Genomic DNA, 22,237 nt, shown 5'->3' with positions numbered 1-22,237 from the left:
AGAGAGATTTATTTAATATAAAGTAAAGCATTTCTCTCTATAATTTGGCAAAAAATTTCCATCCTTTTTTTGGGTCTCAACCATTTTTTAAATATTTTTAAAATATTAAATGGACTCATGTTTGTGTTGAAATCCCTATATCCGAGAAAGAGGCAGTGAGATGCAGAATTGTATATCATGGGTCCAGCATTATACCATGTTTTCAACAATATTCAAAGGAGTGTGATTCCATTCAAGCATATTGAATCATTTAGGATATGCTGAAGAAGTACAATTCAATTACGAAAAACATATTGAGGGCCTAGCAGGTGATAATTGCCAAGATAGGCACTGAAAGTCTGCAGAAGTGAGTAAAACATATAGATTATCTTCAGAAAGTCATGGCCTCTACTAAATGACAGAGTAAGACAAAGGCTAGAATAGAAGGATGAGCCACTGTCTGTGACTGTACAATTCGTACATTGCACAAAACTGTCCCACTAAGGGAGTGAATGACGGCTGACTTAGGGACCATGCAACACTTGCTAAGCCACATGTATTGATGTGCAGCTGTGCCCCGTAGAAAAAGAGGCACCTTTTATTACTAACCAAAAGCACTGATCCCTTGACCAAGTCATGTATTCTCAGAGCTACATCAGCTTTCCTTCTAATTCACAAAGAGGCACCTACATAAGTTAGAATTTAAGTTCCAGGAGGATAAAAGTCTTTCTTTCATGAAACAATATATCTGTCACCTAGAACAGTGCTGGCACATAATAAGCACTCAATAAATATTTGTTGAATGTTGTTGACATAGAATAGTGGACGCCCTGGGGAGATTATATCAATATGGGGGTCAGGAATTTCTAAATTTTTCTTTTAGACAAAGTTCCTTTATTGTTGTCTTCAACTTTCTACCATCATTTCCCTAAAATAGTTTTAAATAAAGAGAGAGTTCATAGTGAACAATGAGGAAAATGCATTGTTAATATGGAAATCAGTTCTAAAATATTGAAAAATGACTTTAAAATATACAAAATCTCCAGAGCCGAAATCAGTTAATTCTTTAGGAATTTTCCGGGTAATGACTAAGCATTAAGGGTATCCGAGAAAGAAAAAGTGGGAGCATTATACTTAAAGTAGGTTTTATCAGTGATAATTGAATGAGGCTAAAATTTACCTCCTAAATCCCTTACATGATGGACCTTCCTCTGTGTGACAGAACAGAAAGCAGGAATTAAGATGGAAAAGCTTGGACACACATTTTGCAGGTTTATCTCTTTTCTTTCCCCTACCATTGGCTTGCAGGTGAAAAATAAAGCCACCTATGAATCAAAGCACTGCTTTTTAAGTAAACATTTAAAAGCATTTTAAAATTAAAACATTCAAAAGCATTCCTTCTTTTGGCAAAATGGATTTTTAGTAAATATCTGACAAAATCATCCTCTAAAATGTGTTCATATGAAAAAGATATCTCAAATGGGAAATATCTGCATACAGGGATTATATACAGATTTTGTTTGAAAACAGTTGTTAAATAAATGAACTGGTAATTTTATAAGCAGTTTTTCACTTGTTTTCCAGGAGCACATGATTCGAGAGGATACCAAGGGTCTGACACCGAGACAGTGTACTATAATGGAGGTGGTCCTGGCTACCATCAAGGTAAGGTTATAGTGTCCCTGGATATGGATCCAGAGTTCTCTGTGTACCCTCAGAGAAAGGTAGCCCCATATGCATGTCTGTAGAGCTGTGCCATCCATAGACACAGTAGACAGTTGTACACATACATTCTGGGAGTGTGTCAGACTTAGGCCATACTATGTCATTATTACATCCATATTGCTCTGCCCTTAGAGTTGCTTCCTTTGTCTACCTTTAGAAAATGTGTTTGAAATCTATGTTTAACAGGTGTTTTCAAAGAAAGACATGTACCCCCAAAGCCCAGTTAAATAGATGCTTCAGGGGATTTAGGGTTAACAGAATTTCCGTTTGTGTTTTCTATGCTTGCTTAAATGGTTTTGGAAAGATCAATTTTCTCTTCTCTCTTAGTAAGGACAATAATTTCGTTTTCTGCTGAAAACGCAAAGGCATTGCATTGTGTGCATCAATTTTTCATAGCCAGAGGTTAACCAAAAGTTATTGCATTGTGGGCTAAATATAGGCAGATCTCAAAACATAACTTAGAAGTTCTTTGTTTTCATGTGATTCTTTATAGATTTATATACATAAATTTTATATTTATATGTGAAAGTTTATTAAAGAGTGAAAAATTAATTCATCTCCTAAATTTGGACTGTGTCCAATGTCTCAATACTTCACTTGGGGAAGGATGTGTGAATAGTTTAGCAAAGAACTGTGAGCTACCACAAGCCATTTTCCAAGCACAGAATAATCTCACTGGATAGAAACAGACACTGCAACGGTAGTCATTAAAACAGAGTTCTATTTGTATAACAGTTGGACACCTTCAAAACACTATTACTTCATGACTTTTGTAGTTTCAGCATTTAATAAGAGGACATCTTTTGCTGCTTCAGTGTCAAAAACTGCAAAATGAAATTTGTGAGGTGACTATTTTGTGACACCTGGTGGAATGTGGCAAGTGTGAATTTCAGCAGTGAGATGACAGTGATGGAGTTTCTAAAGATGCAGCCAGAGTATGGGCTGGAAGTATAAACATTTTGCAAAATCTTTTTTTTAATGGTAAACATGAAAAAAGAAAAAATAAAAAACCTGTTCTTTTTGAAAATAATTTTCAAAAATATGAATAAGAAATGACTGACCCTATGGAGTTATAGAAGCACTAATGGCTACAAATAAGGAAGTGATAGTAGAAAAAATAACTCTGAGGCACACCATAAAAAAAAAAAAAAAGTAAGATTTTTAAAATCAGAATTCAGCCCTTCATGGATTTTATAAGGTCAATGGATGACTCTAAGAGAGAGCGCAAGAAAAATATGTTCTGTGAAAATAGAGAATGGCATTCAATGTACTGACAGGCCTGGCTCCTGTTCCTAACCCCAGCGTTTCTCTAATTCTTCTTGGTGGGGACAAATGACCACCTCCTGCAGGACTAGTTCTGCCCAAACTCTGGGACAATCCTGATCCCCAAGCAGATCCCCCTGATCTACGTGTTGACAGCTCAACTATCCCATTTTCCTTCCCAGGTCATCCAATGATATTTTAGTTCAGCCTCAGCCACCAGACCCTTGCCTTGCTCTTCAGGAAAAAACTACTGCCTGGTGTCCAACATCCAGCAAATGGATCCACATCATTATCTTGTTCTCCAGGACCAGAGTCTGACCCTGGTCCTTCTGAACCTCAGAGTCTGAGGTCAGGTCTTCAGTCTCCTTATTTCCCAACTTTTTCTCTGGGGTCCCCATGCTACACCTGCTTTACCTGCTTTGAGACCCTCTTATCTTTTCTGATTCTGAAATTCGCCCTGACTATACTACAAGGCACTAACCGTAATGTTGACTGAAAAGGAATTCAGGAGAAAGAGGAGTACTACTTAAAAGAATTGTAGCCTCAAGAGCTAGTGATTCAGTGTCTGCTGGGAGCCCAGCAAAGGGAATACTGTAAGGCAGAGACTTCATGAGAAAGGTATTCTTATACCGAAGCAGTAGATGCTACCCAGGCTGCCAAAGACATGATCCTTAATTCCTCTTTAGCTGAATTTAAGCAAATAAGCTGGACATGAGAAAGTGAGAACTGAAGGAAGAGAATGCTATGGAATTTGTAGACTATAGACTGAAATAGTGTTTGCATTATTTCAGTCATCTTTCATATACGTAAATTCTCTCTCCTGATCCTTATAAGCATCCTGGGTGTTAGGTACATCAAGAATGATCATTCACATTTTACAGATGAAAAAGCAGAGGCTAAGCAGGTTTAACTTGTTTGCCTAAGGCCACAGAGTTGCTTGTAATTGGCAGAGCTGAGAAAAGATTCCAAACTCTAAAATCAGTGTCCTTGCTTCTGTGTTTCCTTATTTAACTAAATGTTAACAAGGTGTAGGAAAATGTAGCAAGCCAAAACAGGTAATATTCCTACAGGGAGATTAGTTCTTTTTAAGTTAAAATACTGTATTTCAATTATTTAGTTTTCTTTTTAATTATTTAAAATAATGTGAAATCCTTCAACCTCTACACAAGTACCGATGAAAATATTAACTTTCTTAAATACTAAAATTCTAATTGGACTGGATTAGTCATACCAGTTGCAGGTAGTTTCAATTGTAAGTTAAATGGATAGAACATGGTACAAGAAACAAAATTACAATGATCTGCTGCAGCTGGCGTGGTTGGCCTTAGAGACATTACATTTACCTGCCAACACTGAGCCAAATCAACAGTATTTGAAAATAAAAGGACAAGGCAACAGCTCTGAAACAGACAGCTAACAACTTAATCAGTATGTGCAAGCTGCTACAGAGGCCAATGGAGAAACCCTATTTAAAGTTGAGCTTTTGAAGAACTACAATCCTGCATCCTGTGGACCAAAAAACACATTCTCAGAAACTTAGATAAAGTTAAAAGGCAGAGGACTAGGTACCAGATGAAGGAACAAGATAAAACCCCAGAAAAACAATTAAATGATGTGGAGATAGGCAACCTTCCAGAGAAAGAATTGAGAATAATGATAGTGAAGATGATCCAGGACCTTGAAAAATGAATGGAGGCAAAGATTGAGAAGATGCAAGAAATGTTTAACAAATACCTAGAAGAATTAAAGAACAAACAAACTGAGATGAACAATACACTAACTGAAATGAAAAATACACTAGAAGGAATCAGTAGCAAAATAACTGAGGCAGAAGAACGGATAAGTGACCTGGAAGACAGAATGGTGGAAATCACTGCTGTGGAACTGAATAAAGAAAGAAGAATGAAAATAAATGAAGACAGCCTAAGAGACCTCTGGAACAACACTAAATGCACCAACATTTGCATTATAGGGGTCCAAGAAGGAGAAGAGAGAGACAAAGGACCCAAGCAAATATTTGAAGAGATTATAGTCAAAAACTTTCCTAACATGGGAAAGGAAATAGCCACCAAAGTCCAGAAGGCACAGAGTTCCAGGCAAGATAAACCCAAGGAGAAACACACTGAAACAAATAGTAATCAAACTGACAAAAATTAAAGACAAATTATTAAAAGCAGCAAGGGAAAAACAACAAGTAACATACAAGGGAACTCCCATAAAGTTAACAGCTGATTTCTCAGCAGAAACTCTACAAGCCAGAAGGGAGTGGCATGATCTACTTAAAGTGATGAAAGGGAAGAACCTACAACCAAAATTACTCTACCCAGCAAGGATCTCATTCAGATTCGATGGAGAAATCAAAAGCTTTACAGACAAGCAAAAGCTAAGAGAATTCAGCACCACCAAACCAGCTCTACAACAAATGCTAAAGGAACTTCTCTAAGTGGGAAACACAAGAGAAGTAAAGGACCTATAAAAACAAACCCAAAACAAGAAAATTGTCAAAGGAACATACATACCGATAATTATCTTAAACGTGAATGGATTAAATGCTCCAACCAAAAGACACAGGCTCACTGAATAGATACAAAATCAAAATAAATATATATGCTGTCTACAAGAGACCCACTTCAGACCTAGGGTCACATACAGACTGAGAGTGAGAGGATGGAAAAACATATTCCATGCAAATGGAAATCAAAAGAAAGCTGGAGTAGCTATACTCATAAGCAGATAAAATAGACTTTACAATAAAGACTGTTACAAGAGACAAGGAAGGACACTACATAATGATCAAGGGATCAATCCAAGAAGAAGATACAACAATTATAAATATATATGCACCCAACACAGGAGCACCTCAATACATAAGGCAACTGCTAACAGCTATAAAAGAGGAAATCGACAGTAACACAGTCATAGTGGGGGACTTTAACACCTCACTTACACCAATGGACAGATCATCCAAACAGAAAATTAATAAGGAACCACAAGCTTTAAATGACAGAATAGACCAGATAGATTTAATTGATATTTATAGGACATTCCATCCAAAAACAGCAGATTACACATTCTTCTCAAGTGCACATGGAACATTCTCCAGAATAGATCACATCTTGGGTCACAAATCAAGCCTCAATAAATTTAAGAAAACGGAACTCATCTCAAGCATCTTTTCTGACCACAACACTATGAGATTAGAAATCAGTTACAGGGAAAAAAACGTAAAAAACACAGACACATGGAGGCTAAACAATAGGTTACTAAATAACCAAGAGATCACTGAAGAAATCAAAGAGGAAATAAAAAAATAACTAGAGACAAATGACAATGAAAACATGACGATCAAAAACCTATGGGATGCAGCAAAAGCAGTTCTAAGAGGGAAGTTTATAGCTATACAAGCCTACCTCAAGAAACAAGAAAAATCTCAAGTAAAAAATCTAAACTTACACCTAAAGGAACTAGAGAAGGAAGAACAAACAAAACCCAAAGGTAGCAGAAGGAAAGATATCATAAAGATCAGAGGAGAAATAAATGAAATAGAAACAAAGAAAACAATAGCAAAGATCAATAAAACCAAAAGCTTGTTCTTTGAGAAGATAAACAAAATTGATAAACCTTTAGCCAGACGCATCAAGAAAAAGAGGGAGAGGACTCAAATCAATAAAATTAGAAATGAAAAAGGAGAAGTTAAAACTGACACCACAGAAATACAAAGAATCATAAGAGACTACTATAAGCAGCTATATGCCAATAAAATAGTCAACCTAGAAGTAATGGACAAATTCTTAGAAAGATACTACCTTCTAAGACTGAACCAGGAAGAATTAGAAAATATGAACAAACCAATCACAAGTACTGAAATTGAAACTGTGATTAAAAAACACAGAAAAGGGTACCCTCCTACACTGTTTGTGGGAATGTAAATTGATGCAGCCACTATGGAGAACAGTATGGAGGTTCCTTAAAAAACTAAAAGTAGTACCACCATATCATCCAGCAATCCCACTCCTGGGCGTATATCCAAAGGAAACCATATTTCGAAAAGAGACATGCACCCCAATGTTCATTGCAGCTCTATTTACAATAGCCAGGACATGGGAACAACCTAAACGTCCATTGACAGATGAATGGATAAAGAAGATGTGGCACATATATACAATGGAATATTACTCAGCCATAAAAAGAATGAAATAGTGCCATTTGCAGCAACATGGATGGACTTAGAGATTGTCATACTGAGTGAAGTAAGAGAAAAACAAATATCATATGATATTGCTTGTATGTGCAATCTTTTTAAAAAATGGTACAAATGAACCTATTTACAAAACAAATAGAGTCGCAGATGTAGAAAACAAACTTATGGTTACCAAGGGGGAAGGGGGGAGGGATAAATTGGGAGTTCAGGATTGACATATACACACTGCTATATATAAAATAGTTAACTAATAAGAAACTACTGTATAGCACAGGGAACTCTGCTCAGTACTCTGTAATGACCTATATTGGAATAGAATATAAAAAAGAGTAGGTATATGTATAACTGATTCACTTTTTTGTACAGCAGAAACATAACATTGTAAATAAACTATACTCCAATAAAAATTAATTTAAAAAATTAGAGTATAACTGTGACATTCATGCAGTTATAAAACTTGTCCAGAATATTATTTAACTCATCAATTAATGAGGGAACCAGTAAGATCTTATAACTGGCTCAAAGAAGATATCCAAGAACCACACATAAAGATAAGCAATGAGGAAAGCTGAAATAAATTTACAAATAGAGGCAAAACAGATCTAGCCACAAAACAGTCATCAGTTGCATCCCACCAGAAATAATTAATTTGCATTTCTAACAACTCTCAGTTGCCAGGAGATCGTGAAACATCATTGTAGCTGCTGCTCGTTATTCTTTCTGTACTTCACTAATTTAATTCTCCAGCACTTATGCTCAGGTTTGACAAAACTGAAGTTTGTCTGGGAAACACTGAGAGGGAGAATGCCTTCCCCTCCACAGATGCCACCTAGTCCTAGTTCAGTTTATCCCACTGCTCTTTACAGTTAGGGTATGTTATTTCATCTGATACTTCCCTGGGTCATTACGTAAACAGAGCTCCAGAGCTCACCCCACCACTCCTCCAGGGAAAACAATCAAGTCCAAGTGAAACCTTCCCCTTTCAATACACTCATTTAATATTTTTCCACTTTAAGTATCATATCACCTTTCCTAAAGAAAGGAACTCTGATATTTTTTTTCATCCACCAAAGCACCTGAAACAATTCCAGACTCTCAGTCTTTGATAAATACTTTCTACATGTGAAAATATTTTAACATTTATATAAGAAGATCAAGGTATAGAACAAGTTTAAATATTACATCTTTGTTGACTCTTCAAAAATAAGAAAAGGCTCTTCCCATTTTGCTGTGCCTCCTCTTCATAACCATAGGTAGCTTTAGGTGCAGCTTGTGTTTTCACAGTGCGCCCAGCTGGAGTGGAAAGGAACTGTAAGTGGCCATGGGTTTTTCTTTGGGAGGAGGGTGTCTGCAGTTGTAACAAACTTTCTTCAGATCATATCACCATTGCCTACTTCCTCAGGCCTGTGCCCTTAGTCTTCTCTACATTACGGTCTCTGAAATTACACTCAGATGCCTACAAATGCTCAGAATGTGTTTCTACTTAGGGAAGAAAACTAAGACAATTATGAATTTTCAGTTCACTGACATGTTTCACCTCAGAAATTTTTAAGAAATGGGATAGAGGGATAACATATATCCGTTTAGGAGAGTGTATCAGAATCATTTGTTGAGCTTTTCCAAAACATGCCATTCTGTGAGAATCCTAGATTGTACGAGGCAGGTTGCAATGAGGGTGTAGTTTAGCTTTGTTGGTACAGGGAGAGAGAGAGAACCATTTATCTAACATTAGTAGAACACTATAAACACATTGTCATCTCTAAATGGTTGGGAAATAACATCCTTAGTCCTATCACGTATCTCTAGTGAGTCCTCCAAAGTGATGTCTGTGCTTAATACCTGCAGCATTAGAAATGCTCATATCCCTCAATCACCTCATTTATTGTCAAATATATATGTTCTCTGTTACCTTACCTATAAATATTGCAATGCTTTGAGTTTGCTGGACGACAAGAGCAAAAAAAGAAGAAGAAAGTAACTCTGTTTCATTGCATTTCTCAGACACAAGGTTCAGGAGATGTTGCATTTCCAAGGACCACTGTGCATCCTCAGGTTGGCCTATGTGTGCACCATTGTGTGATTAGATCATGGGGAAGATGGGAGCAGTGGGCACCGGTCCTAGAATTGCAAACTAGTATCTAGAAAATACATGACCAGGAGATACCTTCTTTATGAAATTTGACAACCCTGGATGTTTTTCTCATGTTCTGGAAACGGAAGTCAACAACCAAGTTGACACAGTATCTAAACCTGGCATTCTGTAAGCATGCTGGCCACTGCATCTTCATGATCCCATTTCTTTAACTTAAGTGTTGAATGAGAGGAAGAGTCTTAAGCTGTGAGGATCTGATGTCTGTGATGCAGAGCAACACTTCAGAGATACTGAGGGAACCTGAACTACGTGGTGATGACTTGGCAGTGGCCAGCTGGTGCTATTTCTTTGTATCTACCTCATGTTGATCATACTGTATTATTCCATCTGAGCCTCACGATTATGGCAATAAAATCCCTCAACTAATACTTCTTTCTAAATGCCTCTGCTTACATTATTTTTTTTCTTTTTAGCAATACTTTCATGCAGGAGGAAATGGCCTGAAAAAGAATTTCTTGGAGAAAAGCCCAGATCTTCAGTCTCTGAGATACGCTCTCAGTCTTTATACCCAAACAACTGATGCCTTGATAAAGAAATTCATAGACACTCAAACCTCACAGAGTAAGTAACACATTGGATGTGAGAATAAGTAAACTGAACACAACTAAACTTCAACATAGAAATCATTATAAATAATATCTCTAATTTGACTATAATAAATTAAAGCAGCAATAAGAATGGGTAATTATTATTCATAGAAAATTGCCCAATCTTTAGCAAATTATTTTATAATTTCAGTAACACTGGGATATGCTCAATACTAAAACTATATAGAGTGGTTGACCTTTGCTCTTGCTTCTAATTTCATAAAATTTAGTAAACCCTAGTTTTGAATATCCATAACTGTGATATTCTCAATTTAGAACAAAAGAGTTAGTGTTTGTTGGTCTTTGTAACTTCCAAAGTAAGAGCATAATTCCCCAAATCCTGACTTCAAATGCAAAAATCTCCTGCTGTCGGGTTTTCAGGAGGGCAAACTCATTTAATCCTAATTTTATATGAGAAAAATTTTAACTTTTACTTTGAAATGAGCCAAGAGCCAAGTATTTTATTGGAAACTCAGATCTGTTTCATGTGGCAAAGTTCCCACCTCATAAGCTTCTAGGATATTACTGTTAAACAACCTTTCTTTCAAGTTGCTTTGTGATTTATTATATTTTGGTAATTCCATGTATTTAAGATTTGGCATTTCTGAGAGATTATTGAAAATGTCCCTCTGAGTCAAAAAAAAAAAAAGCCATATGCAGGCTCAAACTCTAGAACATAATAAATTGCCTCCCAGATATAATAAAAAGAAATAAGAGGACACTGTCTTCATTCATGAGAGCTCCTTCAAAGGAAGCATACGGATCTTTCTCCTCGGATGAGAATGCTCCAGACTTGTCTATGTTTCGTCATGGATATTTTCATTTTTCTAATTACATGGAAGATAATGCCAAGGTAGGTAGGTGCTAGGTAGGTGCTTGACCTGTCTTTAATATTATACTCTGTGCTTTCTGATAGTATCCGACTAAATGCTATGCTCCTTTTAATGTGGTCTTCAAACCCAGCTTACATTTTTAGGATGGTTCCAGAAAGGAGAAAAGAGTTGAGTCATAAAGCCTTGTCAAGATATACATTACTCCTTGAACCCATGATCCCTCAAGGTTTTCTAAACTGTGTAAATATGAATGCAGTTCTAACACATCTTATCAGAATAGTGTCGTTGCTTTATTCCCGAAGAATGTGAGTGTATAAAAACTTAGCTCTGCTTTTACAGGTATACATTATGTGTATATACACACAACCCATGTTTCAACATAGATGTTACACCAAAGAAACTCCATATGTGTATCAATTGTGGTGTATGGAATTTGGCACACGTGTTGATTTTCTTTTGTATGAATTGTTTGGCAACATCAAAAATAAATAGCGGGGGGGAATAAGAGGATTCATAATCCTAATAATCCCTGACAACATAACTTATTTTCGTCTTGGTCTTTCTTTTTCTTTTTTTACTTCCCTTTTCTGGCTTTTTCTAAGTACACAATTTTTTTTTTTTTTTGGCATAATTGAAATTGGTAGGCTACGGATATGAAATGGGTTGCCTTTTCTCTGATAGTTACCTTCAACCATGCTGGGTGGAAACTATTTCCATCTCCTCCCTCCCTCCCTTGTCATCCCTCTAACTGCCCCCCAGCCCAGCATGATCAGGCCCAAAGGACCTGAGGTGTGAAGGGGACTTGAAGGTGCACTTTGCTCCCCCATCCCCATCATCTTCTAGACTCCTCTCTGCTTCAGGGTTTTGGGGGCAGACACTGAAGGGGAAGAGGGCGATGTCTTTCATGCCCCCTGTACAGCTGCGTCCAGTACCTGCTTCCTGAGGGCCCCGTGCTAGGGATCCTCCTATCTGCTCAGCTCCCTTCAGGGAGCCCTCAGTTCTTGCCTCCTGCAGCACCTACTGTGGCTTCCTGCTCCTTGAGTGTCTGTTCCTAGTGTCCAGCCGTCTGGAATGGGGTCCCAGCCAGAAGGCTGCAGCCCAGCTTCCTCCAGTGGGACCCACCGCAGCTCATATATGCTTTCCACATCTGTGGTGATAATGGAGACTTCTCCACTGTCACCTGCCCTCTCTCTACAATTCTCCTTTCTACCTGCTCAAATACTTGCTTATACTTTCAAGCTGGGGGGAGGGGAGGAGGAAGAAACACTGCTAACAGAACATAACCATTGTTCAATCAAAAACAGAGGCCAGCCAAGTCTTGTCAGTTAATGGATGCAGTGTTTGAGTTTTTATCCAATTCCTTTCTTCCAATTCTATCACAAATCCTATCGCAATACTCATTACCATAGACTGAATAATAAAGTTAGCAACAGCACCATAGCCCTTATAAAATAGGGAAAGGAGAGATAGATAGAGGAAAATTCACTGAATGTTAGAATTCTGTATGACATACCCCCAAATAGAACATATTAAAGGATGCAATTCCCATTTCTATAACAGTCCGTAAAGTCATGGGTTGGTATGTATGACTTCCAAATGCCCGGGGCCAGCCCATATTTCCTTTGGCTTCTAAAGAACCTCAGCTTCCAGGGTTTTTTAACTGACAGAGAAACATAGAAAAGTTGAATTCTCGAGGGTCTTATTTACATGGGCTGCTCTACTCTTCTATGAACATTTGACATGGGGTGTGTTGAAAGAGAGGAACTTGGGTGCCACCCCTTGGATTCCTCTGGTATCCTCCCTGCAGATGCACATTTACAATTAATAGTAGGATCAACTCTCCCTTTTTTGTACCTGCTATCCTAGTATCAGGAAGAGTCCAAAATGACCAAATGAAGTCTCAGTTTCCAGTGTAAATATTGTTGCAATTATTCAAGTAATTTTCTGGAACTTGGCTCAGTACCAAATACCCGTGAATATTTATTGTTCAATTTTTGTTAATCTAATTTATATTTTGTTAATATAATTTAGAAAGACCATACTGGTGTTATGGTATCTTTCAAATATAAAATTTGAAATGGGAGCTGGTGCTACACACTGCAAACCCCTGCTACCCTCTGCCTGAGGAGCCCCATTCAGGGTAAGCTGGGCTGTCAGACAGTTAACCCCCAGGAAGCAGCCCTCAACCAGTGAAAGATAGGAAGCTGGCAGATTAAAAAACAGACAAAACATCAGCTTCCTCAGTTGGGACAACTCTAAAATGAATTCTACGCAAACTCCAGAGTTCCCCTGTGAGATGAAGCTTCATCCCTTCAGGGAGGATGCCTTCCCAGATGGACCATTTACCATGGAATGCTTGTCTCAACTTTCTGCTCCCGGGGGAACCCAAATCCAGTGTCACACTGCTGGAAAGTGAGGATCCAGATTCCAGGTCAGCTCCTCTAGATCTAAATCCTGTGCACTTAACCATGATGCCTGCATCTTCTTGATGCTAATTAAATTATAAAGGCCAAATACCCTGAATGAATTTTTCCCCATTACTTGAGCTTTTTCTCTCATGATTTCTTAAGTTAAGAATACAGAACTAATTAGAGAAACTCAGCTTGTAAAGTAGTGAACATTATTTGGAAACAAATTTTACATATTTCATTTACTTTATGACTGACAAATCAAACTGATTTTTTGTCTCCTTCATTTCTAACTCATACTCTACAAGTATTAATGAATCATCATTCAAGTGTTACTTAATCAACATGTTGTGTAAAAGAACTTGGAATCCTTTAGAAATTTAACTGTGCTTTTTAAAACATCCATATTTTGTTCTCATATTCTCATAAAATCTTCCCTTACTCCATTTGCTTCTTTCCCTCTCTCTTGTTAAAATGTTCTTTCACATCTCTTTCTCCTTTCTGTTTTTTCCTGATCTGTGTTAGCAAATTAATTGTAACATTAAATATACGGGGAAAAAACAATGAATAATTAATGAATTATTTTTTCACTGTCTTCAAATTGGAAGACATACTTTCTTTAAAAATATTTTTAATTCAGTTTTTACATAAATGGGCTTGTGCGTATAGAAAAACCTGCTGTATATTGCTCACTTATGCTTTATTTTATTCCTCTTTTATTCCCTTGCTCCATTCTCTCCATTTTCACCTTCCTTTCCTCTTTCTTTGATCTCTTTTTAGAATAGATTTAGATCTCCTCTTTCTCCAGTAATTAAAAAAAAAAAAAGGAATAGAGTTTCATTAGAAATTTATGAGCACAGAGTTCAAATGAAATCCATCAGTTTGGAAAAACACTGTCTTCTCTCCTCTTTCTATTCCAAATATTGGAAAATAAACAAATGCCAAATGGACAGAAAGTATTCTGAAGTCCTCAAGTGAAACTGAGAGTTCGATTTTAAAGAGTATCATGTTTGTTAGTCTAGCAAGGTACTGCAGTAAGAAAACACCATATTATGCTGCATTCACTTAACAACTATTTACTGAGCATCACCTCTGAATAAAGTCCCATACCATGGGGCATATATTCAAAGCTGAACATAGTGTTATGTACAACACCAGGTGCTCTAATATGGTGGTTCTCAAGCAGAGGTGAATTTGTCCCCCCAGGGCAATTAATTACAAATATCTGAAGAGCTTTGGTTGTCTCATCTGAGAGTGGTGGTCATGTTACTGGTATCTAGTGGGTGGAGAACAGTGAGGCTGCTAAACGTCTTACAGTGCACAGGACAGTCCACAACAAGAAGTTATCTAAAGTCTCCAGGTGGCAATAGTGCTGAGGTTGGGACACCCTGCTCTAATACTAGACTGAAACAACATGAGAAGTGATGTAACATGTCATGTTAGAAGAGGGAAAAATTTGCCTTGGAAGACCGGAAAGGCAGAACAGTCAGTGGGAAAACTGAGTCATGAGGAGGTAGAAAGAGGAAGGCATTCTGGATTCAGAAACTGTCCAGGAAAGAATATGCTTGCATTCTTAATTTTAAAATCCCAACATGTCAAGCATATCCACAGTATATTTTTATGAGGAAAAAATGTTTATTTTGCTTTTAAAGCAAAATTCACCATATCACCACTAATAGGGTTTAAAAGTACCTTAGAGTTCCTTGCACTGTTAACTATTTTGTGTAACGTTAGTAGAAATTATTTTAATATTTAAAGTAATTACTATGTTCTTCCCTTGGAGTTGGCCCTATGGCCTAAATTGGGTAGTTAGCTTGAAAATTTATACTTTTTTATTGTGGTTTCTCAAAAATGTGTTACTTACAGTTTTAGAAGCTGGTACAAAATTCATTTCTTGAATCTTAATTACAATATTCATCATCACTTTTAAAAAAGCTTCTCTAACAGCTATTTCATTATACCAAGGGCTCTTTGAATATTTCATGCAGTAGCAGACAGTGAAAAATGTGTAAAACTTTAACATATTAAGTAGAATTCTTTTCAATGGATAACACAATTTGGAATGAGGCACAGAATGATTAATTGCTGACCTATCCTGTGTCATACTGTTTCCTTACCTGAGCATTTATTACAGCTTGAGGAACCTAAATCTAAAAAGCTTTAAAGACAAAGGGGGTTTTTTATGTCTAAGTTACAAATGGCTCATAAAGCAAAAAAAAGACTGTATATATTAAAATATATGAAGTGAAATGTCTTTATTCTATAATCTGTCCTCTTTTTAACTTTTTATGAGCAATATCTTTGAGTCCTTGCTTATTTGAAATTTCTTAAAATTTAAATCAGATCGTTTTGGTCATTATAATAACTTGTTTCCTGCTAAAGTAAAGTATAATATATTTTAATCTGAAATGTAAATCAGATAGCTACTGACTCACATTTTGAATCTACGAATATGCTTCAATACATTCATTATGTATAAAGCATTAATTGTCTCTAATTATGTTCTTCAAATTACAAAAGATATGTCCATAAGAAGAAAAGAAACCCCGTGTGAAGTGGTTCACTGTAGAAAAGGTCTCTTCTTATCAGAAATGTAGAATTTAACATTAATAATATTTAGTTGGCAGAAGAGCTGGCATCAAAATAAAGAGATTAGCCTTTAGGCCAAAGGCCACAGCTGAAACTTCACCTTGATGCCACCTATGGGAGAAAATGCTGAGGAATGTCTTCAGGCTAAATAAAGTTCAGTTAGCCATCTTCACTTTAATACTGATTTGAAAGCACAGTCAGAAGTGGTCTCTCATTTTAGCTAATAAGCCTTTCAGAGATCACCAGAATCCCCTCCAACACGTCTATGCCCCTGTCTTATCCCTGGGACAGTGGGATTCCACTAGCTAGCACTGCCTTCTAAGACAAGAGGTTAGATTTCTTATGCAGTGGAAAAACTGAGAATTTATGCGATTTGGCTCTTCAAATATTGCAGTTGGTCTGATGACATTCAACGCTGGGTGAGGCTCTTCAGTGCAGTCAAAAAGCTGTACACAAATAACTTTAGTACGAGTGGTGATGTGATACGGTCTGAGCACACTGAATCCTTTCCCAAGGTAGAAATGTGTTAGATAAGGGTTACAGTAATGCTGAGCAGTACTGGGCACTGAAAGCAAGTTGTCCACCACTGTGCCAGTCTTCCCAACCAGTCCTGCGAGGTGAGTAACTTCATCCATGCTTGTCCGGTTAAGCAATGAGTCACAAATAGATTAAGAAACTTGCTAAAGTCATATAGATAAGTGGCAGAGACAACGCCCTTCCCACTATTTCACACTTATTTTCATCAGCAAAGAAAGCAGAATGTATTATTACTTCCTACACCCACCCCGCGCTTTCTTCTCCATAGTTTTGAATAATTGGGGTTACAGCTGCTTTGGTCTTTCTCTTTTCTACTCTTCTCACCCTTGTCCCCCACCAGCAGAAAGATCATTTTGTAACACTCCCCTTGCACATAAAGTCATATCATGAGTGCTAATCTACATTTCTCTCTTCTCCCAATGTAAATCCTAGAAGACAGGGCCTTGCTTACTCATCCCTCAAATCTAAGTGCTCAGTATAGTACCGGATACAAAGTAGGTGCGTTAGTGAATTTCAGAAAAAATAAATGCTGGGAAATTAAATGCAGAAAATTTTTAATTGTGTGATATGACACAGTCCTCATATTTGAATTGATGCCATTACAAACCTTTATTGAAAGCAAGTATATTTACAGCCCAAAAGAGAGGGAGAGGGAGAGATAAGAGGGAGGAAAGAGAGAGAGAGAGAAGTTTACAGTTTGATGGCTGATAGTGTTTAGTAGTTTCTTTACAAGGTAGAAGATAGTAAGTGCACTGGAGAAATACAAAGGGCTATATAAAGTTAGATGGAGAGAATAAGATCTCGCATCTGTATTAAACTCTTGAAATCACCATGTGTTATTCAATCTGTTACATGAACTTAAACATAACCAGTAAAAAATGAAATACACTACTGTGTTCCGTTTAGGTCACAGATATATTCATATACCCTTGCATTTGACTCATTTTTAGGAGCATTTTCCATGTGCCAGCCTTTGTGTTAGATGCTAGTTAAAACTACAATGAAAGGCTGTGCTGAATATCTTCCATTTGCCCCTTCTAATCCACCCTACTTTCTCCCTGGGGCTGGGGCGTATTGATTACAACAATAGACTCTCTTACTCCTTGTTTCCCATTGGGTTCAGCCAGTAGGGAGCCCCTGCAAAGCTCTGGGGGAGGAAAGAGTTAGGTAAGGTATTCATTCTGTCCGCTCCCTCTGGGCATGATCCATTCATTCAAGCTGACTTTGTCCTTTGACTCTAAGCCTCTCAAAGTTGCCTTCCCTAGAAGACTCTCCTTGTGGACCACAGTAATGACTTCCGCCCCTCAGGCTTTAGGGATTATGGATATTAACAACCCCACTATCCCTCAACCCGCCACCTAAACCTTCACAAACTGTCTCTTTCTTAAAGCAACCAAAATTACCCTAATTTGAGTTTCCATCTGTTTGCTAATGATACCCCAATGCATACAAAGGCAAATCTTCATGGCTTTGCTAGGTTTTTCTTCCATGCCAACTCTTTCACTCAGGTCATCAAAGATTAACATTTTAAAATAAACAAATCAAGCATCAGAATAATTATCTTTGGAATGAGAAACAGAAAACATTGCATTTTGATGACTGAGCTACCCAGAATGAACGGAAGCGTGTATTAGCTTTTCACTCACAAGAATATTTCCGTTATACTCTGGCCAAGTCAACAAAATCCCAGCTCCCACTTTCTCATAATGCAGTTTATCTTGCTCAGTTTCATGTCTGAAAACTGGAAATCATATTGAGACAACTGGGAGCCACTGGTGACATTTGCAAAGTTTAAGAGCCCTCATAGCACAGACTAAGCAGATGTTTGTTGTATGTCATGTAATGGGGAAATTACCATTCTTTGTGCGCTTATCTAAGTATGCATATTTCTAGGTCAGAAAAGGGGTACTTTCATTATTGCTTCATTCATTTTTTAGTATAACTAGTTGAAAGATTAATTTTTCCATAACACAACCCATACAACTGTGTGTAATGGAAAGGTATCTTTTCATTTGTCAACTGGGTGAGAGCTAGATCTCATTCCAAGACTATGCAGAATACCAGTGGTATTAGAACACTGCTTTCTCACTTAAGTACTCTGTTAGTTGCATCTTAAAGGCTAAGTTGGATTTAAACAATTCTGATAATGAGTAATGTGCATATTTTTCTAAAATTAAACCAAAAAATTAAATAAAAATTATTTTGTTTCTAAAAACAAACAACAACAAAAAGCACTTGACATTGGCATTACATTCAAAGATCTAAGAAAAACCATTCACACTTGGAGTTTACTATAGTTTATAGGCATCTTCAAATACCTTTTTCTCACCTGAGTCTGAGAACAGCCCTGCAAAGTCAGACAGAGGTCTTTAGATTATTGGTCTGATATTCCACGCTGCCTCTGGGTGCTCTTTTGAGATGGGCATTTCACCCAAGAGCAGTAGATGCCATTGAAGTGATTTGAGCAAGGGTACAGTGTGCAGAAAAAGACTGAAGGGAGACAAGACAAAAGAAGGCAGCCAGGTTGGAGGCTAGGCTGTGCGAATAACTATGGAGACATGCGAGTAGGTTCAAGATGTAATTCAGCACTCTAATAAGCATGAGCTGGTGAAATAAATCTTGTCAAATTGATAGAAATTTAGGATAATAAATTTCTTTTATAGGGTATTAAAATAAAGCAATATTTACTTCTGTGTGGTGAAATTGGTTTTTTTCTGCCTGCTTATAATTTTCTGCACTTTGAAATTATCAAAGTATGTCCAGGCATTTCTGTTGAATCATAATTTTAAAAGAAATATGTGGAGAACACACTTTGATCTGCAAAGTAAATTAGTTTCATTGAATACCAAGTATAATCAGTTCAACGTGGTAGGTTTTAATATCTTTCAGGGCCTTGGATTTAAATCTGTGGGATGAAATAAACAGCCCAATTAAACCTTCTCCTTACGATTCTAAGGATCTCAAAATTGCTCTGTTGGTAGGAGAATTTTACAGAGTATGAACTACACATACGTGTTGTATTTACAAACATATATATGCTGTATGTGTATATGTAATTTAATTATTTATAAATCTTATTTTATGAAGAAAATGACCAGAGTAATTCTGTAATGCATTGATTAAAATTAAGCAAATGCTAAATCAGTGATAAAACAGGTATTCTTAAAATTATCTAACACTTTCTTATTATGGGTAATTATGATATTCTTCAATGTTTTTGTTATAGTTATTTTTGCTTTAGGACTGATTAGAAAGTGAAACAGAGGTTAGAATGAGTTGTTGGGAATTTTATGGAAATGCTGACAAACTGAGATGTCAGAAAAACATTCTTCAAATCACTGAGTCAAGAAAGCAAAACACAAGACAATTTCTCTGGATCCTCTGAGCCGTAACATCTGTTTTTATTCACTGAGAACAGGTTTCTGTGACCAGTGGGTTCAGTAGCATTAACTGAAAATTGCAGACTATTGCTTTACAACCTCTATGTGCCCTTTATAACTAACTTCCAAGAAAAGATATGGGATGTTTTCTCCCTTGGTTATCCCGTGGCACTAGATGTTAAGCCCTTGCTATTCAGTGTTTGATTTATCTTAGAAAAAGAAATAAGAACCGTGTTAAGTAAAATGGAAATAGTAAATCTCAATCTTTAAAGGTTGAAAGTCAAGCTTGTATAAACCTCTGGCATGAAGGTCTCTATTTATGGAGAAGAAGGGGCAAGAAATTGGTATGTTGGTTAAAACAGGGAAATGGGGAACCATGCAGTCATGGCCCAAGCATCTGCTCTACCTCTGCTTGGCTATATGACCTTGAGACAAGTCACTTAACTTCTCTAAGCCTCAATTTTCCCATCTGTAAAATGGATAACACAGCAGTTCCAAAGTCCACTGGGTCCTGGGAGGATCACAGTGGTAATACACGTGAAGTGCTTAGTGCACAGCAATCTCTCAATAAATGTTAATTTTTAGTGCATCACTGATATTGGACACACTGTCTAAAAAGTACCTCTTTCTTTTACAAACATGAACAGAGAGAAACTGTCTTAGGATGCAGCTGTCTGAGCAAGGAAGCCAATAGTCAATCACATGCTCCTCTGTGAGCTGTACCTCATTACCAGGGGGCTCTCAGAGTGACTGAGAAACCTACCACACTGAGACATGAAGGATTCACACCTGCAGTTTCTGTGAACTTCTTCTCCATATATGCCATGGTTGTCAAATAATTGTATATTTTTTGAACACTTGGTATATGCACAAAGCGCTATGCTGGTAGGAGACACGGGGAAAACTCTCTGCTCCAAGGAGCTTACAATGAAGATAAAAACAACTACATGAGAGGGAAAAAGCATCACACAAGGTAGCTTACGCTAAATACCAGGTGAATCTAAAGACCAAGTATTAAGGGCTTTCAAGGAAGGAGAAATGACTGTGGGCAGGAGAGTTGGGAGGATTCAGAGAAGCGTGGCTCAAGGTGGGCTTTGACAAATGTCTAAGGTTCAGGTAAGAGGAGAAGAGGAGGGCGTGTCTGCAAGGCACAGAGTCCACATCTACAAGAAGAAGTACTTCTCAATGTGGAGTCCCAGGAGTAGCAGTGTCAGGGCTCCCGGTGTGTCAGTCAGCTTAGACCGCAGTAACAGAATGCCACAGACTGGGTGGCTTAAACCAAAGAATCGTATTTTCTTATAGTCCTGGAGGCTGAAGGTACCAACAGATTCAGTTTCTGGTGAGAGCCCTCTTCCTGGCTTGGAGGTAGCTGTCATCTCTTGGTGTCCTCACATGGTAGAGAGAGCACACTCTCTTGGTGTTTCTTCATATAGAGACCCTAATCCTGTTGGGTCAGGGCTCCCCCCACTCTTATGACCTCATTTAACCTTAATTACTTTTTTAGAGACCTTGTCTTCAAATACAGTCACATTAGAAGTTAGAGCTTCAATATATGGATTTTGAAAGGACACAAGCATTTGGTCCTGAGAACTTGTTAGGATTGCAAAATCTTAAGCCTCACCCCCAGTGCTGAGTTAGAGACTCCAGGTTTAAGGCCCAAAAGTCTGTGTTTTAACCAGCCCTCCAGGTAACTGAGTTTGAGAACCACCGGAGTAAAGGGTCTGTAGGGAGGAGTGAATAGAGGGGAGATGGAAGAAATAGGTTATGATCAGAACTTGGAGAGCTTTGAATGTCAGACCCAGGAGTGTAGAGATTGACCTGCAGTCAATCTCTAGAAGGCCCAGAAGAAAGGAGAGGTCAACAGATTAACCTAAAGGACTCATGCTGTGCCATCTACTTTTTCGTAGGAGGGAAGGAAGAAAGGAAGGAAAGAATGCAGAAAAGAAGGGAGGGATGGAGAGAGGAAGGGAAGGAGGGAGAAAGGGAGAGGAAGAGGGGAGGGAAGGGAAGGGAACCTCTTGGAAAATAGTTCTGCAGTTTAAATATTTACAGTCTAAATGTAGTAATAGCAGGAACAGACAAGAAGGGATGAATATGAGAAACATCACGAAGGAAGAAACTACAGGTCATTACAAAATAAAGCAAACAAAGGAGATAGAGTGGTAAACTTAGGTAACCTTTAGATCAGTGAAACCTACCGCTAAGCAAAATGTAGAAGTGTTGATGGGGAGCTGTTTTGATGCAAGTGATAAATTCCATTTTATTTATGTCAGTGTTAATAGCAGGACATACAAGGGACTGTGTCCACTGGGCAGATGGGAAAGGTAGTGGAGAGAGTGGTTGGTACTTCAACTACATTCAGGAAGTGATTCCTGAATCCTGGGGAGAGGGTGCAAGCTCTGAGGAAGGGCACAGAGCAAGGGAGGATAAGCGAAATCACGGAGCAAGCCACCATTCAGAGGAAAAGCCGTGGCCAGGAAACAGAAGGTGATCAGGGCAGGGTAAATGTCAGTGCCATTTAAGCACTTTTGCTCCTAGCACCTTCAAAGGTCTCTGAGTCTGAGCACTTCAGAAGGGACAAGT

General features: G+C 37.7%; 1 protein-coding gene across 1 annotated transcript in view; it reads left to right on the top strand.

The window, feature by feature from the left end:
• The window catches only part of UNC13C (unc-13 homolog C), a 739,526-nt gene that overhangs the window by 682,501 nt on the left and 34,788 nt on the right, over positions 1 to 22,237 (top strand). Inside the window, exons 32-33 of the mRNA XM_079913745.1 lie at positions 1,564 to 1,644; positions 9,734 to 9,881. Of these exons, the coding sequence (XP_079769871.1) occupies positions 1,564 to 1,644; positions 9,734 to 9,881 (229 nt within the window). The remainder of the gene's footprint in view (positions 1 to 1,563; positions 1,645 to 9,733; positions 9,882 to 22,237) is intronic.

This window comes from Stenella coeruleoalba (genome assembly GCF_951394435.1).
Source record: "Stenella coeruleoalba genome assembly, chromosome: 2".
NCBI classification, from domain to species: Eukaryota; Metazoa; Chordata; class Mammalia; order Artiodactyla; family Delphinidae; genus Stenella; species Stenella coeruleoalba.
Note: the sequence above shows the minus strand (reverse complement) of the source record. Positions and strands in the feature narration are given on the sequence as shown.